Source organism: Ictalurus punctatus, chromosome 17 (assembly GCF_001660625.3).
Source record: "Ictalurus punctatus breed USDA103 chromosome 17, Coco_2.0, whole genome shotgun sequence".
Taxonomy (NCBI): Eukaryota; Metazoa; Chordata; class Actinopteri; order Siluriformes; family Ictaluridae; genus Ictalurus; species Ictalurus punctatus.
The window spans coordinates 3,780,859-3,799,375 of record NC_030432.2 but is presented as its reverse complement, the minus strand read 5'-3'; the positions used below and the strand labels follow the sequence as shown (position 1 = coordinate 3,799,375).

The 18,517-nt window shown below is 41.6% G+C and overlaps 1 protein-coding gene across 2 annotated transcripts in view; it reads right to left on the bottom strand.

The window, feature by feature from the left end:
- Positions 1 to 4: 4 nt before the first annotated feature.
- The window catches only part of col4a4 (collagen, type IV, alpha 4), a 54,965-nt gene continuing 36,452 nt past the window's right edge, over positions 5 to 18,517 (bottom strand). For both annotated transcript variants that reach the window (XM_017490514.3, XM_017490513.3), the window contains exons 26-47: positions 17,753 to 17,821; positions 17,432 to 17,539; positions 16,956 to 17,174; positions 16,652 to 16,813; positions 15,915 to 16,082; positions 15,512 to 15,655; positions 14,932 to 15,039; positions 14,393 to 14,574; positions 14,019 to 14,082; positions 13,756 to 13,830; positions 13,375 to 13,482; positions 12,620 to 12,727; positions 11,032 to 11,103; positions 10,636 to 10,764; positions 9,805 to 9,912; positions 9,185 to 9,340; positions 8,507 to 8,614; positions 7,855 to 7,992; positions 4,563 to 4,679; positions 4,065 to 4,253; positions 3,663 to 3,946; positions 5 to 3,005 (exon numbers count right to left, since the gene is read on the bottom strand). In XM_017490514.3, the coding sequence (XP_017346003.1) occupies positions 2,748 to 3,005; positions 3,663 to 3,946; positions 4,065 to 4,253; positions 4,563 to 4,679; positions 7,855 to 7,992; positions 8,507 to 8,614; positions 9,185 to 9,340; positions 9,805 to 9,912; positions 10,636 to 10,764; positions 11,032 to 11,103; positions 12,620 to 12,727; positions 13,375 to 13,482; positions 13,756 to 13,830; positions 14,019 to 14,082; positions 14,393 to 14,574; positions 14,932 to 15,039; positions 15,512 to 15,655; positions 15,915 to 16,082; positions 16,652 to 16,813; positions 16,956 to 17,174; positions 17,432 to 17,539; positions 17,753 to 17,821 (3,074 nt within the window). In that variant the 3' untranslated portion in view covers positions 5 to 2,747. The remainder of the gene's footprint in view (positions 3,006 to 3,662; positions 3,947 to 4,064; positions 4,254 to 4,562; positions 4,680 to 7,854; positions 7,993 to 8,506; positions 8,615 to 9,184; positions 9,341 to 9,804; positions 9,913 to 10,635; positions 10,765 to 11,031; positions 11,104 to 12,619; positions 12,728 to 13,374; positions 13,483 to 13,755; positions 13,831 to 14,018; positions 14,083 to 14,392; positions 14,575 to 14,931; positions 15,040 to 15,511; positions 15,656 to 15,914; positions 16,083 to 16,651; positions 16,814 to 16,955; positions 17,175 to 17,431; positions 17,540 to 17,752; positions 17,822 to 18,517) is intronic.

The following is an 18,517-nucleotide window of genomic DNA, read 5'->3' as shown; positions in this document are numbered from 1 at the left end:
TGAATCTGGGAACTCGGTATCTTTTATTGGAACTGCACTGGCCGCTAATAAAATGTTCACCTTGTACAAGAAACAATACAAACAGTCACGCTACAAACAAAAATAAAACTAAATCAGAAACAAAACAAACGAAAAGAACTGGGCAGATCACATCAGACTCGACTCGACGTACAGCAAAGGAGCGAGAAGCGACATTTCCATGTCCTGAATGTCCACAGGTGCGTGTTTGATATCCACGTGATTACTATTCCAACCTTCGTGATCATCTGTGATGCGCAACATGTTCCTGAGGACATTTTGACGTTCTTCTTGGAAAGTCTGTTTCTTTCGGAAAGCGCCTGTCTTCTAAGGTTCCTTATTTTGGACAGATTTGAAAAAGCATTGCAGTAAAAAAAAATAATAATAATAATAAAAAAAAAAACCTGTAGCATGCGGGTAACACAATTATATATTGTTTGTCTTATTTTTTGTCTTTTTTGAGGGCCGGTGAGGGAATGACTTACATTATAGCTGCTATAACATAAGTGAGAACAGGAACGAAATAGTTCGCATGACGTTAAATGTAGATATTTACGGATACAAAGTTTCGTCATACACCAGAACTTTTAGCACGAGCGCTAGTTCATTCTTTCACCTGAGGATGGATCCCGAGCTAGCCAAAGCTCTACTGATGACCACTTCTAAGGTAGCGAGAAAATCTAGCTCGGTTGCTAGCAAGTTAGCGGCTAGCAACGTAGTGACGTGAGCTAAAACATTTCCTGTGACATCTTGTCCGTCATTTTAGCTCGCTTCAAATAGACAGGAGATGAGAAACAAGCTCACCGCGCCTCATTCAGGGATCGCGAGTTTATTCTGCGATGTTTGTCGAAATGGATAAAATGATACAATTATGCAGTTTTAAAAAAAATTTCTATTTTACCCCACAACTTTCGGTTCAGGGCTTCCGTATATAAAATAAGTTCTTCCTAAATAAATTAAAAGATGATAAACTGTCATTTCAACAGTGAAACATATTTACATCCGGTAGCGTAGACAGTATAATACCTATAAGTTCCCATATCCACAGTTACTGTAAAATGATATGGTGAAGAATACTGAATACTGGAGTTAGTTTGGTTTAATTCTGGTAATAATTAGTAATAGCACCACAAACAGAAACAACCAGAAAAAACTTTCATCTACTTTAGGGAAGATTCTCTAACAAGCGTTCACGGCTGGTGCTTTTAGTTGACTTTCCCAGGGAAAAAAGACAAGATGAAACACTCAAGCATCTAAAAATATGTATCAATTCCAATAAAGTGCAAATATTGAAATGTGCCGTTAAATGCAACCATGAAATATATGAATATTTGCATGCACACTGAGGTTGAGTAGAGAGTCAGCAGTAATGATGCACATATATAACGTTACAGACAGATGGCTACAAGGTTCTGTGGAAACCACAGCTATAAGGTAGGAGAAAATAAAGTAAATCATAAAGAAGAAACTGAGCATTTGATGCTCCGTAGGTGGAAATGCTACGCAATGACCTTTAGCACCATGTTGTTACGACCGAACCCATAGTAAAACCGGCACACCACCTTTCATCAATGCTTTCCTTTCAGCATTTACAATCATTTTCAACTATAATGTATTGGATTCATTTTCTATTCTTGTTATAAGAACTAGTAAAACGCTAAGGTGCCTTGCATAAGTATTTACACCCCACCCCAAATGTGGAAAAAGCTTCTCTGGTCTTAGGAGATCAAAATTGAAATGCAAAGCGTTAGGGTTGGGAGAAACCCAGTACTGCTCATCACACTGAGAACACTATCCACACTGAGAATCATGGTGGTGGTAGAAGTATGTTCCGGAGAAGCTTCTTATCAGCAGAGAGTGGGAAACTGGTCAGGGTTAAGGGCAAGATGAATGGATGGATTCAAATACAAGGCAATCTTTGAAGAAAAGTGGAGGTTCACCTCCTTAACAAGACAATAAACCTAAGCGGACTGCCAAAGCTATGCTGGAGTGGCTCAAAAACCAAGAAGCTGAAAGCCCCAGATTTCAATCCGGTCACGAATCTGTGGCAAAACTTTCTGAGAGAATTTCTGTTCACATCCAGTCTGACAAAAGATTCGGCAATGTTGCAGAGAAGAATGGCGAAAACGGTACGGAACCAGATCTGCAAAAACGACTGAGGCGTAATCCTTGCAGCTGTAACTGCAGCCAAAAGTGATTGTCTCAGAGAGGCAAACAGCAAACTGTCGTCTAGTTATCGTTTACTCGGTGACGATGTAAATATTTTGCACTAACGATTGTGTAAAACCAAAAACTGGTAAAACTCCCAGTTAAGTCCATTTCAGTTCCAGGCCGTAGTATAATAAAAAGGTGTTAAAGAACAGGGGCTTGAATACTTATGCAAGGCACTCTAATTCTTAAGTTTGTACCGTGAAGGCAATGTTTAAATTGAGTTTCGATGTTGAACTTTTGTGGAATTTTATTCCTTTTTTTTTTTTTTACAAATCAGACAATAATTTGAGACCAGGTGCTCAGAATCACTAGCTATAAAACACTGCTCGAACCCTCAAGTATTAAGTGTGGAGAGGAAAAAAAGTGTGTACAAACTCGTTCACAGTTTTTCTTCAGTGTGAATAATCACAAACCGTTCAGTTCTTTCTTTTTTTTAAAAATGGGGTTATTATGACTCCACCCATCTTACATCCTCTGTAGCGTCACAAAGGAGGGCGCGAGACCGTTCCAGGCTGGTCTCACACCCTCAGGCAGACACTGCATCGGCTAACGTAATCACGCTGCTGGCTCGCTTCTTTTAAGGTCATCAGTTCTGGTTGCTCATCTGGTTGCTCGCCATTGAAACTCATGAGCCAAAAGTTGTAGAGGTTGGCGAAATAGTGGCATGTCCCTTGTGGGCCCTGGCATTCCACGAATGGATGTGTGAAGAAATCCTGTAGGCAGCTTCCTGGCGATGTGAGAGACTGGCCGCCTCCTTCATCTCCTGACCCGGTGTGCTGATGTACAGAGATGACATCATCATATCATGTGCCATTAAATTAAGGCATTTTCACAATCATTTCAAAACATAGTATTTAACCTAGAAAAGGCAAATTTTTGCAAATATGTTCTTGACTTAGTTGAAATGTTAACTATGTTGAGATTAGTAGATGTGAAACAAATACGAAGTACTTTTTAGTTCTACCTATTTAAACCTATTTAAACACACCTGCCATCAGGAGGAACCTAACTGAATATATATATATATATATATATATATATATATATATATATATATATTAGAATGACATATGGTGTAATATATGGGCATATATGATTCCACCAATGTCAGTCACCAGGTACGGATATTAGGAAAGCAGGAACACAGGGGTAACGCTCAAGGTGATGCTACCACCACCACGATTCACTGTGCAGATAGTCGGTACCTGACTTCACTAGTGCCCTCATGGCCGAATTGGCACAAATCCCCGCACAACCACCCTCCATAAGCCTTCCCAGAGCACGGAGGTTATTATATTATAGTAAAATGGAAACTAAATCTGAAATGGGATAATCAACAAGCACATACGGGTGTGATTGGTCAGGTGTCGCAAACAGGCTCAATTCCCTCTTCCATACTCCACACACACGCTAACACAAACTCTCAGACTAACCATAAGGAAAGAATATCCAATCCAGAGGCTCCTCCAATTCGGCGGACACGTGGGTATGAGTCTTTCCTGGCTGTGAATGGCAATGGCCGGTGATGGAGCCTCACACACCACACACCTGCTGATGTGTGGCTGGATGTCCAGCCCAGACACGGGCCTTGTGGGTAATGGAGCAGTGGTGGCAAGCCAATAGGATTTGTCATTGCGGTTGGCATAGTTGCAGGCATGCTGGTTGCAGAGTGAAAAGGGCATAGTGCTGAAGACACGCATACACGACCCTACCTGACCTAACACACACACACACAGACACACACAGAGGGAGAAATAAAACTTAGATACGTTAGCAGATCAGGGATAGATTAAACACCGTTTAGTATGTGTAGGTATGCATGTTGTGTTTGTTACCCAGGTCTTGCGAGTGTGCTTTCTCTTGCCCCTCAAGGTACAGTAGGCTGTATCCCTCCCACAACTTTAACATATCTTGAGGACAAACAGGTACAGCTGTTGATTGGCTGTGGATGACCAATAGGAAGCCTGCGCTGAAACTCTCAGAAGGGCCGGGAGGACCTTCATCTCCTGGAGGTCCTTGTTGGCCTAGAGAGAGAGAGAGGGAGAGAGAGAAAGAGACAACAAGATGGCAAATTTGGATTAATCTTACTTCAATGAAAGAACATTTAACACCTGAAAACCCATTGATTTGTTGAACTTTTTGGCCTTGGCACAAAGAAATCCACCACTGCTCACTTAAAGAACAAAAACAACCCCCACAACATGATGCTATCACCACCATGCTTCACTGTAGGGATGCTTTTCATCAGCAGGGACCGGGAAACTGGTCAGGGTTCAGGAAAAAATGGATGGAGCCAAACACACTGCAAATCTAGAAGAAACACACCAACACACCTTGCCTGCCTGGTGAACCTCTGGCACCCTCCGGTCCAGGGTCTCCAGGAAGTCCGATATGGCCAGGTGGTCCGGGTTCACCATCCAACCCTTGATCTCCCACTAGGCCTTTTGTACCTGTGATGAAAAAGAAAAAGACTCCATGAGAGAAATTTAGCAAACATAAAGAACAAAATGCATACAGGATGTTCTGTTAGCCAGAAACCTTTATACCAGTATGAATGAATGAATGCCTTTATTGTCACTATACACATGTACATTGAAATTAAGAGCCACTCCTTTTTGTTCCGTGCCAACATGTACATAAAATAAATAAGATAATATAAATTAAAATAAAATAAATAAATATAACAACACGAAATGGGGGGGGTACTACAATATGCACAGTTCTGAGACACTATGTACCTATACTGTGAAATCAGTACATGTATGTGTTTAGAATGGTTAAAGCTTTTGGGAAAAAAATATTCTTGAATCTATTAGTCCTTGTTCTGATGCACCTGTAACGTCTCCCTGAGGGCAACAGATTAAACAGATCAAAGCCAGGGTGAGAACTGTCCTTAATGATGGTTTTTCCTCTGCTGAGGCAACGGGAGTTGTAAATATCCATCAGGGAGGGCAGAGGGCAGCCAATGATCGTCTGTGCTGCTCTTATTACTCTCTGAAGCCTCTCCCTGTCTGTCGCGGTGCAGCTGCTGTACCACACCGTGATACAGTATGTCAGCAGGCTCTCGACGGACGAGCGGTAGAAGATCAGCAGCAGATTGGGGTCCAGATTGTACTTCCTGAGAACCCTCAGGAAGTGTAGCCGTGTTTGAGCCTTCTTAATAACCGCTGTGATGTTGTCTGTCCAGGAGATGTCAGCAGAGATAAGGACGCCAAGAAACCGGAAGGTGTGGACCCTCTTCACACACTCACCATTGATGAAAAAGGGGTTAGCTCAGTGTTGTGCTTCCTGAAGTCTACAATGATCTCCTTGGTTTTCTTAGTGTTTAGAGCCAGATTGTTCTCCGAACACCAGGCTGCCAAGTTCAGGACCTCCTCTCTGTAGGCTACCTCATCTCCCTTTGAAATGAGTCCGACCACTGTGGTGTCGTCAGCAAACTCGACGATAAGATTGTTATTGTGGACCGGACTACAGTCGTAGGTGTAGACAGTACAGGAGGGGGCTCAGGACACAGCCCTGTGGAGAACCGGTGCTCAACGTGCGAGTGGAGGAGAGGTGGGGTCCGAGTCTCACTGTCTAAGCCCGGTTAGTGAGAAAGTCCTTTATCCAGGCACATGTGAGGGAGGGAGGCCAAGAGTGACCAATTTGGTGATGAGAATATCTGGAATGATTGTATTAAAAGCCGAACTGTAATCCACAAAAAGCATCCGGACGTAGCTCTGTTGCTGCTCTAGATGTCTCAACATGGAGTGGAGAGCTACGGCGATAGCATCCTCTGTGGATCTGTTTGTGCAATATGCAAACTGATAAGGATCGAAGTCTGGGGGGAGGTAGTCCTTGATGTGCTGAAGGACCGACCTCTCAACGCACTTCATGATAACTGGAGTGAGGGCCACAGGATGATAATCATTCAGGCTAGTGGTGGGAGACTTCTTTGGCACTGGAATGATTGTGGCTGATTTTAGGCAGGACGAGACGACTGCTTGGGCCAGGGAGAGATTGAAGATTCTGGTAAAGATGTGGGTAATCTAGTGTGCACACGATCTGAGCACCTTACCAGGTACTCCGTCTGGGCCAGCAGCCTTCCTGGGGTTCACTGCCAGAAACATCCGTCTAACATCTTGTTCCCTCACAGTAAGTAGAGTGGTGCAGAAACCAGGAGGGGATGGAGGCAGGGCTGGACTGGTGTGGGAGCCAGATGAGGGTGGAGGCAAGGCTGGAGCAGATGAGTGCTGTTGTTGTGATGTTTCAAAGCGAGCAAAGAAGCAATTTAGCTCTTCTGCCAGCATCGCACTCGGGTCTCCTGTTGTCCTGTTGTACCCGTGGCATTTTAATTGTGTTTTAAATATACTACCCATGACTGCAAATCTGGAACATATTGTTGTTGTTGTTGTTGTGTCCTCTGAGACATGTAAAGCCAGCCAACTGCATCTTTTCAAACTGCTGCATCGCAGAGCAGTGTAATACACTTGGATGAAAGTGCTATCTTTAGGATAACTCTGATCATTTGTTCTTTGAGCAAAGGAGGCCAGGACCATCCAATAATCACTACAACACACACACACACACACACATTTTAATTACTATTTAACAGTCACAAAAAATGGACAAACGAGGAGTCAAGCTTGATTCGTATTGACAATCTGCAGGACAAGCATCTATAATGTAGGAAGTTGTTCTCATTTCTTGGCTGTACCGATAATCAATTAATGATGAGTCGTCTCCTTTGTCACCGACACAGAACAAAAATTCAATATCAGTCTTTATATATTCACCATCAAATGTTGAGGTATGCTAGTGTTAGGTTCATTAAATTTGCTGCTAGATTTCTGCATTTTTCTGTCGGTAATGCTCTATAAACCGTAGTATTTGTTCCAGCAGGGTTATTAAATATTGGCTAATCAGTTCAAGTATATACTTTGACTCGGATAGTTATATGTTTCTTTGAATAATTGAGTATGTTTCAAGGTAGATACTCTTTGACTTTCACTCAAAGAGTAGATTTTTGCTCCATCCTCCTGTAGTGAATAATCAACAGGTCAACACTTCATGACACACATTCAATATCTTTTAAAACATTTGTAGCTGTGTTTATCTTTTATAGTTATGACTGTCATATATCTAATATTTATCAGCAGCCCAACAATGACATGATTAAGGTTGAATAATTTATTATCATGAATAATAATTAATTATTATTTATGTATATATATTATTTATTTACAAAGAAATCACCCCCATCCTCACTTCTTTGTTTTTTATTTTATTTACGGCCATTACTGGTGCTGTTGCGCTCGGTTCCACCAAAGTAGTGGAAAAAAAAAAATTGAAAATAAAATCCACCTTAAGACATTTGTTAACAGCTGATGCGATGTGGACGCCAAAAAGGAATCATTCTATCAATGTCGTTTTTATTATATGAAAACCAACGATCATCTAGAAGAGGATGACTTTCCTTTCGAGTCTGTTTCCTCTAAGTGTTTTCTAGTCACTGTTACCTATAGCTTGCTCGTTAGGGGTCTGGACCCAGATTTCTGAAAAGCTACTTTGTGACAATGTGTGCTGACAATATGTAAAACGTGTGTGTGTGTGTGTGTGTGTGTGTGTGTGTGTGCTCATGTGTACCTTTTAGACCTCCACTTCCCTGAATTCCTGTAAGTCCTGGAAAGCCAGATTCACCAGCAGGTCCAGGAAGTCCAGGTGGACCTGGAATCGGCCTGCTGAAATCCCTATGAATAATATTCCCTACATGTCCAGGAGAACCTAAAGCCAAAGAGAGAGAGAGAGAGAGAGAGAGAGAGAGTGAGAGAGAGAGAGTGAGTAAGTAAAGGAATGCACGTGTAATACATGATATAATTTTTTATTCTTAGATTTAATCTATCAAACAGACTAGATTTTTTAATGGTAGTTTTTAGTAGTAAAATTAATAATAATAATAATAATAATAATAATAATAATAATAATAATAATAATAATAATAACACTTTTGCATTTAATGCACAACATAGTCAAACAAAAAAAAATTGCCAACAAGTCTATAAAGTCTTTCTTTGATTAAGGTTATCTTGTAATGTTTCTTTGCTGTGATTGTCTAGTAATTGATACATGTGGTGTAAATGAAAAATATTTTAATTCTTATTAATTTATGTCAACTGTAGATGTTAAGTACAGTACAAATCTCTGAACTCCAAAACCTTTGAGGATAAGAAATTCAATATTGCACAACAGAACTTGACAAAAAAACACAAAAAACTCCTGTTTACTGAAGAACGCTGACCTTGGTCTCCTTGTGGTCCTTTAGTGCCCCTGAGCCCGGGGCTGCCATTTTCTCCTGGTAAGCCAGAAGGTCCAGGATCTCCAATAAGCCCTGGGTCTCCTTGCTCACCTGATGACACAGATAATGAATCGAGCAATCTGGTATATCCGGTTAGAGAAGTTACACAAAAGTGGCTTAGCTGAAACTACAAGCTTTACTGATACGAGATAGAACGGAAAAACAGTACGTTTCGAAACTGAGAATGTTTTGTAGGCTTTAAACCGTCGGCACGTATTCTTTGCAGGACGTTATCAAAAAACATTGGCATTATTTTATTCATTCGACTACACAGAATAGCAAATTAAAAGCAGGATACAATAATCAACATCCTGCGCACTCTATGATTTCAGGACCTTTACTTATTATAGTATCTTGGATTCATTAAGTTGTGCACACAATTAAACACATCAGTTTACATTGAAAAAAACTGATTTAAAAAAAAACACAAAAATTCTAGGATGAGCTGGATCCGATAAATTTGCTAGCTATGGAGGTGTAAAGTACATGCAGGTCATTTGAATAATTTGATGGGGAGTTCAGAAATAGCATTTGAGAAGTTATGATATAATTCTTAGGCTCTGAATATAGTTCCTAATGATGTTCTTTACATATTCATATATTCATATTTGTCCAGAATACCTTTCTGTCCATGGAGGCCTGAAACCCCGACCTGGCCATTGGGACCACGATCACCTATTTGTCCTTTACATCCAGGAGGACCATGTGTACCTGGGTCCCCCTCATCCCCCAGCACAGGTATTGCCAGGCCTGCCGGTCCCATGGGCCCCCTAGGTCCTAAAACATCCCAACAGATAAAAAGAGCAAAGACACTATACTCTGTAATCATGTTTATCGGGTTGTTAACAATCCTATAAATGTTGACGTCACGTAATCTATATATTTAAACACCCAAAATTTCCGAAATTGTTGTTAGAAATACGTCGTCATACGACCTGAAGTAAAAGTTAAGTTAAAGCCTTCAATAATGACAGACATTTCTGTTAGTATGTTAATACTTAGGAGGTGTATGTTGAAGATTGCTGTGTAAATCAGCGCAGAATTAAAGTCCTAAACTAGCCTAATATAAACGAAGTTTGAATGGCATAGACGCCTTTTATCTCATCACATTTCCAGTACAGCAAAATGCTATCTTCACGAATCCCAGTCCCAATGTACACCTCATGTTATCTGTTCGATCTGAATGACATATCTGTACTCGGTTACTCGATTTTAAAATGACCAGGCACACACTCGCTCACCTGATGGGCCGTCGCCACCCATAAAACCTGTTTCACCACTCTGTCCTCCTTTAGGGTTCCCACAGTCCGAGCCAGGAAGACCTTGAGGACCAGGACAACCAGGATTACCTAAAGTGTGAAAGAGGGTGGACACATAAAGAGGGAAGGAGGAATGAAAGAAATATAGAAATATCCGTGCTTATCCTATGCTTGTATCAACAACAAATCAATATTCTACAATATTCCACAGTTATAAATGGAACGATATAAATCCCGTTTTCTCCATAATTTGGTCACATTCCAATTCTCGTCCTACTTACTGGATAGGGTGAAGATTAACACACGCTTCCTTCGAGATACACGAAGCCAACCAATTACACCTTCTCAAACTGCTGCTCATGCTGTGTCAGAGGGCAGTGTAACACACTCGGAGGAAAGCGTTATCTACCACCTTCCTCATACACAACCCTCATAGATGCTCACAACTGGCTAGTGTCGCTGTGATAGACAGCGGAGAGAGTACGTCATCGCTGCAAACCAGACTGCACAGCCGCTTGGCTTTTGCCATCTTGGCTCACAGCCATGGCTGTCTGTGGCAACATCTGGTGCATTAACGTTTATTTCACCTTGGTGTTCTTAAATCAAAATGACCTGAACATGATCCATGCTATACCGTATGCATATGTACTTTACATATACTATACATCATTATTTAGAAATTTGTTGCAAATAGGTGTCGCAAAAGTGTAACAGGTTTAAGGTAGCAGTAGAAGTGGCTATTGAGGACGATGGACCAGTAGGACCAGTTTTTCCTTTTAAATATAATGGATTATGCTTGTGATGAGTACGCACCTGGCAATCCAGGTGGGCCGTGATAGCCTTTGACCCCTTGCTGGATAGGACCATGTGGCCCAGGGTCTCCTGAACAACCCTTTTCACCTGTCAGACCATCAGGCCCCCTATCCCCAGGTACACCTAGTCCTGAAAGAGGAAGTAAGAGAAACACATCTCATTTGTTTATTATTATTATTATTATTATTAGTAGTAGTAGTAGTAGTAGTAGTAGATATACTTTTGGACTTAAGCTGCCAACTCTGAATGCAGCCCATGGACGCTTCGTGTATAAAGACAGTTTATCATATACAAGATAAGAACCACTCGTACATACATCAATCATGGATAATTATATAAACAGAAGACAAGGACACACTCAACAGACATCACAGGAACATGCATGCTAGCATTTACCGCGTGCCCCTGGTTCACCATTCACACCCTCTAATCCATCCAGTCCATGCAGTCCCGGTGGCCCTTGACAACCTGAAAAAGACCCCCCAAAAAACGTACTTTAAAAAACACAGTCACATGCTGTATAAAGTCCAGTGTAATTTGCATTTAGACTTTGAATAAGCTGTAGATATACAGTATCTCACAAAAGTGAGTACACCCCTCACATTTTTGTAAATATTTGGTTATATCTTTTCATGTTTCAACACCGAAGAAATGACACTTTGCTACAATGTAAAGTAGTGAGTGTACAGCTTGTGTAACAGTGTAAATTTGCTGTCCCCTCAGAATAACTCCACACACAGCCATTAATGTCTAAACCGCTGGCAACAAAAGTGAGTACACCACTAAGTGAAAATGTCCAAATTGGGCCCAAAGTGTCAATATTTTGTGTGGCCACCATTATTTTCCAGCGCTGCCTTAATCCTCTTGGGCATGGAGTTCACCAGAGCTTCACAGGTTGCCACTGGAGTACTCTTCCACTCCTCCATGATGACATCACGGAGCTGGTGGATGTTAGAGACCTTGTGCTCCTCACCTTACATTTGAGGATGCCCCACAGATGTTCAATAGGGTTTAGGTCTGAGACTTCACCCTCAGCTTCTTTAGCAAGGCAGTGGTTGTCTTGGAGGTGTGTTTGGGGTCGTTATCATGCTGGAATACTGCCCTGTGGCCAAGTCTCTGAAGGGAGGGGATCATGCTCTGCTTCAGTATATCACAGTACATGTTGGCATTCATGGTTCTCTCAATGAACTGTAGCTCCCCAGTGCCGGCAGCACTCATGCAGCCCCAGACCATGACACTCCCACCACCATGCTTGACTGTAGGCATGACACACTTGCCTTTGTACTCCTCACCTGGTTGCCGCCACACGCTTGACACCATCTGAACCAAATAAGTTTATCTTGGTCTCATCAGACCACAGGACATGGTTCCAGTAATCCATGTCCTTAGTCTGCTTGTCTTCAGTAAACTGTTTGCAGGCTTTCTTGTGCATCATCATTAGAAGAGGCTTCCTTCTGGGACGATAGCCATGCAGACCAATTTGACGCAGTGTGCGGCGTATGGTCTGAGCACTTTCAGGCTGACCCCCCACCCCTTCAACCTCTGCAGCAATGCTGGCAGCACTCATACGTCTATTTCCCAAAGACAACCTCTGGATATGACGCTGAGCATGTGCACTCAACTTCTTTGGTCGACCATGGCGAGGCCTGTTCTGAGTGGAACCTGTCCTGTTAAACCGCTATATGGTCTTGGCCATCGTGCTGCAGCTCAATGTCAGGGTCTTGGCAATCTTCTTATAGCCTAGGCCATCTTTATGTAAAGCAACAATTCTTTTTTTCAGATTTCAGACATTTTCACTTAGGGGTGTACTCACTTTTGTTGCCAGCGGTTTAGACATTAATGGCTGTGTGTTTAGTTATTTTGAGGGGACAGCAAATTTACACTGTTACACAAGCTGTACACTCACTACTTTACATTGTAGCAAAGTGTCCTCACTTTTGTGAGATACTGTATTGTAGATCAATAAATAATAATGAACCAGTACCTTTTGGGCCATTGTGGCCTGATGGTCCAGGAGGTCCAGGAGGTCCAGGAGGCCCTGAAGGACCTTCGGCACCACATTTTCCTCTGGGTCCCGCAGGACCAATAACACCTTGGATACAGAGAGAGAACAGAAGGAAACGAACATCTGTGACATCTATCAGAGTGGAATTTCTTAAAGTCTTTTGGATTTGAACCCATTACCAGCATGCAATGAGGTTCAAGTTAGAAAATCTCTGTGTTTCACCATTAGTTCCTAAAAACGAAAGAACAATGACATCTTTTCTTACGTGTCATATTAATGAAAAATCCAAGGTAGACATAGTGGAGAGAGCAAACACTGGACTCAGAGTCCGAGAATGCAATGCAGCTATACGACCCGGCTCCGCCGAGTTACAACAGAAACTCCACTGTTATGGTGTTGATAGTGGGATCAGTTGAAAGTTGAAGCTTTTGAAAGCTCATCTCTTTGAGCAGAATGTATAGATGAGACGGTGAGAGAGCTGGACAGACTAAAGAATTAAAGTGCCGATGCATTGCTCTCTTCAGGTAGAGATGAAGCAAGAGTCTAAGGCCCACTGGCACGACTATCAGCGCCCAGCTGTACTGGGTGGAGGGAGGGGTTGGGCTTAACTTGAACATTTATACTAGCCATCCCTGGAATCTAACAACTACTCTACAACAAAACCTTATTCGTGAAAAGGACAATAACTCAATAACTGATGAGGACATTTTTCAGGAACAATATGACAAGCCTACCTTGGGGTCCACAGTGTCCTCGATTTCCAACAGCACCAGGTTTGCCATGCTGTCCACACTGACCAGGCAGACCCTCCTCTCCCTCATCTCCCTCATCTCCAGGAGAACCTGCAAGAGTGATAAATGTTTGGGTGAAATTCTTACTTTCATTATTGTGCTTTCTTATTGGCCCTGGTGCCATTTCTTTTGATTTTATAGCATTACATTTTTACTGACCACTGTGTACAGTACGTTAGCTTCATTTTTATAATTTATGGAATAGACTGACAAAATAAATAAATTAATAAATAATTAATAGAAGTTCTATAGTAGGAAGTGTACTATGTAAAGCACAAAAACTAACTTTATGAAAGACGTCAACAATAACGCCAATGCACTTACCTGGGAAGCCATTTTGTCCAGATGGACCTCTCAGACCTGGAGGTCCTGGTGTACCTATGGAATCTCCTCTATCACCTAGTTAAACACAACAATTCATAGAGTTCAGTCCAAATGCATCGATCGTCAATCGTTATTTTGTAGCCAACAGACAGACTAACGTTTATTAAGCCACATTTTATTTATGTTGTTTTTTTTGTTGTTGTTGTTGTTTTTAATAAAACGTGTTTATACTTTTTAGTATTATGTTAAATAGATCACTTTACCTTTCAGCCCATCAAATCCAGAGAAACCTGGGACTCCTGGAGATCCACTCAACCCTGGGTCACCCTAAGACCACAGAGCAACACATTTCAATGTGATATACTGTAGGGCATGCTTTTTTTTTCCAGGCAGATTTTTACTCTGGTGGGACTCTGGGTGTCTCACATCTCTGACTAAGACTCAGCTAAAAACTCATCATAGCTATAAAGAAAGGTCTAAAACTCCAAGCTTGGGATCAGAAATCATCGATTTGCTTGGGTTTACACTTTTATTTCATCTTGTTAATCTTAGGCAGGTATGAAGATAACGTTGTCTCTCGAATACTGTGTAAAAAAAACAGAATGTAAACATTAATTACGATGCTTTATTAACTCACTGGATCTCCACATTCTCCAGTAAATCCGCTATTGCCTTTTAACCCTGGTAAGCCCTGGCGTCCAGGTCCACCTGGCCTTCCAAAAAGACCTTGTGGTCCTCGAGGGCCGTTCTCAGAACCTGGAAGTCCAAGATACCCTGAAAAGCCATCTGGGCCGTGTTCACCCTTCTCACCTTTATCGCCTGAGATAGAGAATACACACTTTTCTTTATTTTTAGAACCTTTGTGATCAGATTGAATACATGAATGTATGAACCAAAATTCAGTCAGTGGTCTATGAGGGAGGTCTATTATTTCAAGTTTGCTTTTAATTCATTAACAAATTGCTGCACTGTGAGAGGAATAAAACACTTCAGGATGTGACATTATTGGAAAATAATTGACTTCAGGGTGGTAACAGTAACTCTTTGATTATTTTTCTATAGTAGCATGCCTCCGAGCATTTTATTTTTTACTTAGGAATGCTCACAATGCATTGAAACCTCTGGGGGAAAAAATTAAGACACACTTATGAAGAATGAAATTTTCAGGTTTTTCACCTCGGAGACCAGGGAGTCCACACTGCCCAGGCATTCCTGACTCCCCCTTCTTCCCCTTTTCAGCATTCACGTTAATCTCTCCTGGCATCCCAGGATTTCCATGGGAACCTGTAGGACCGACAACACAGGTTTTGAAGTACTTCTCATAATTTATTTAAAACCAGTTCCTACTCCATCAGGCTTGAGCTCATCATCTCATAGTTCCCTAACTAGCAGAGATGAGACGCTGCCGTAATTTAGCGCAAGCACATTATATAACTGCATTCAATTCTGGAATGTTTACTGGCACCGAGATTTCTCAATAATATGATGCTGGAAAATGGTGAGAAAATAAGCTCTTGCGCTTTTGTTTTAGGAGCTAAGTTTGAAACCTGACTGTTACCCCTTTTCAGTCCAGGCATTACCTTGCTCAAGCCACAGGCACACACATTTCGCGAAGTCTTGCCATAGATAATCACTGTGCATTACTGAGCCTTGTATTCTGACTGCCTTTCATTTTCTATCTTAGCACCAAAATCACATTTATGTGTTTCAGGGTGGAGTTTTTTTCTTCTTCTAAGTAGTCCTTCTTTAAGCATACCTTTCTCTCCTTCCTCTCCATTTACGCCAGTACAACCTTGTCTCCCGTCAAAGCCTTTCTCGCCTTTCACGCCAGGTGGTCCTTGACATCCACACTCACCAGGGCCACCAGATAAGCCGTCCCACCCGGGTTGTCCAGGATGACCTGAGTGGCATCATGAAATCATTTTCAATTTTATCATGCAAAACTGACATCGTTGCTTGCAAACTGTGGATTTTAACTGACAGGAACACGGCTCCATTTACATTTTAAACATCATTTGCTGCCTTAAAGAGATAAATACTGGATCGAACGGTCTATTTGATGACCTGCTGACGTGGAAATGAATATACCCCTCATTTTAGCACAAGAAATCAATCAATCCGCCACTAATCTGATTCGGTTTTAGAACATGAACTATTACCTTTCAATCCATTTGGACCAGGATCTCCAGACTGTCCTTCTGATCCTTGACATCCCTGAGGACCACAGTATCCCCGAGCACCAGGTGGGCCTGGTCTCCCAGTATCACCTTTCAGCCCCCTTCCAGGAATGCCAGGTGGTCCGGTACATCCCTTCTCACCACGTTCGCCTAAAATGTTTACACGTTCGATTCAACTCAGTTTTATTTGTATAGTGCTTTTAACGATAGATAATGTCGCAAAGCAGATTTAAATAAATCTGGATGCAGATTTAGATCCCTAATGAACAAGCCAGAGGTAACAATGGAAAGGAAATGCTCTATGAAACAACATGAGGAAGACATCTTGAGAGGGAAAGGGAAGCCTTCCTCATCTGGGTAACACCACGTAGTAGGATTGTAAACAAGTTTCTCCAAAATAATATCGTTAACTTCTTATGAGTATATTCCATATGATGTTGCCATAAACAACATTTCAAATGGATTTGTTTTGCTTGCTTACAAAGATGTCCTTTGACCCCTATGATTGCTGCTTGCTGCTATCCTACGCTGATGATAGTCACATTTTTGTCAGCACTAGCTCGACTACATTTATACTTCCACCTCCTCTTATATCATGTATTCAAGGAGTAAAGCAATGGATGAATATCAGTTTCCTAATACATAATAAGAGATTATTCCTAACTTTCTAAAATAACCTGACATTAACATTGATGCAGTCATTGATGAACCCTTCTCACCTGGATTTCCATTACAGCCTGGGTCTCCTGGAAGTCCTGGGTTCCCCAGTGTTCCAACTGGACACTGTACTGCACATGGGCCTGCAGACCCCTCTTTCCCAGGCTGACCATTTGCTCCTGGCTCTCCTTTACTACCTCGAGCTCCAGGTACACCAGGAGAGCCTGTAGAAGCACAAACCATACAGCAACCCAAAGATCTAAGAAAAATATACGCAATAACTGTATAGTAAAATGTTTTTATGTTAATCTTCTCTCTCTCTTTTTTTAATCTAATGGCATTAATGCTTGCTTGTCTCATGCCTACCTTCTCTACCAAGTGACCCTGGGGCTCCAGGGACTCCTTTAGGTCCTAAAGAGCCAGTGAGCCCACTAGGGCCCACTGGCCCTCGCTCTCCTACCAATGAGTCTCCAATGCATCCTTGTAACCCAGTGGGCCCAGTATTGCCGGGTATCCCTGGTTCCCCATGCAAACTCTTTCCGACAGGTCCACAGTCTCCTGGATCCCCCTGAGATCCACATAACCCTGATAAAGTGAAACAAGGCAATATTAAATTGTCCACAGTTTAGTAATGTTGCAAGGCTTGAACTGTAGGTGTAAAGTTTGAGAATATGGCTCATCTTTAATCCATACACAAGAGGTATTAATTGTTCTCTAGCCTTCAGTGATGATGTTTTCTGACTACAGCTTCAGTCTTGTCTGGACATTTTTGTTTGGCACCATTCTCAACTTTCTTTTTTGCTGAAACCAGTCAGGTGCTCTGTCTTTAGTGTAGTCACTACCTGCAGGGCCATTAGGACCAGGATTTCCAAGGTTTCCTTTCTCTCCCTTTGGTCCATTTATTCCCTGATCCCCACAAGGCCCTGGATTGCCCTCCTCTCCTAAGCAGCCTATACAGAATATAAAAGTGTTACATTAAAATGTATTAGGAAATCAGGTACTTAAACAGAGACTTACTAAAATAATAATAATTTTCCTTGTAATAAGATACAAATACTCACACTTTTATGATCAAGCTGACATACTTTCTTTCATCCATTCATTTATTATTTATTAACTCAACTATTAATTGAGTATCTATTGTGTTTTGCTGTAACAGCTACCTTGGTCACCAAGCTCTCCCTTTGGTCCACGGACTCCAGGACTGCCAGGTATACAGACTTGCATATCACCTACACAGGAAACAAAATGAACTCGGCATACAGTGCCTTGCATAATGATTCCACATTTTGTAGTGGTTGCTTCTAATCACTCCTTCAACGCTCCTGACCTACACTCACCTACACATATAGTTCACATCAAATATCAAAATGGGAGAAAAAAAATAGGATCTTAGTGACGTTGGCATGGTTGTTGGTGGCAAATTGGCTGGTTTGAGCATTTCAAAAAGTGCAGGAATCTCCAGTGATTTTCATAGATAACAGTCTGTAGAGCAGGGGTGTCCAATCTTATCCACAAAAAGCAAGTGTGGGCGCAGGTTTTCATTCCAATCAAGCAGGAGATACACCTGATTCCACCTGTTTAATCAGTTGATCTTGGCTTTCAATAGACTCAGGTGTGTCTTCTACTTGGTTGGAATGAGAAACCTGCACTTATGCCGATCTTTTCCAGATAAGATTGGTCACCCCTTCTGTAGAGTTTATAGAGAATGGTAAAAAAAAATCACAATAACTCGAATAGCCACTCTTTACAACCATGATGATCAGAAAAGCATCTCAGAACACCCAACATTTTGAACCTTGAGGTGGGTTCCAATTTTGTCAGCCAAAGAACAGGAGTCTGGGGCTAGAGTGCTTTCATACTCCCTGAAACTGGACAATTGGACAATAATCATCTGGTCTTTTTTTTTTAATTAGCAATGACAATCC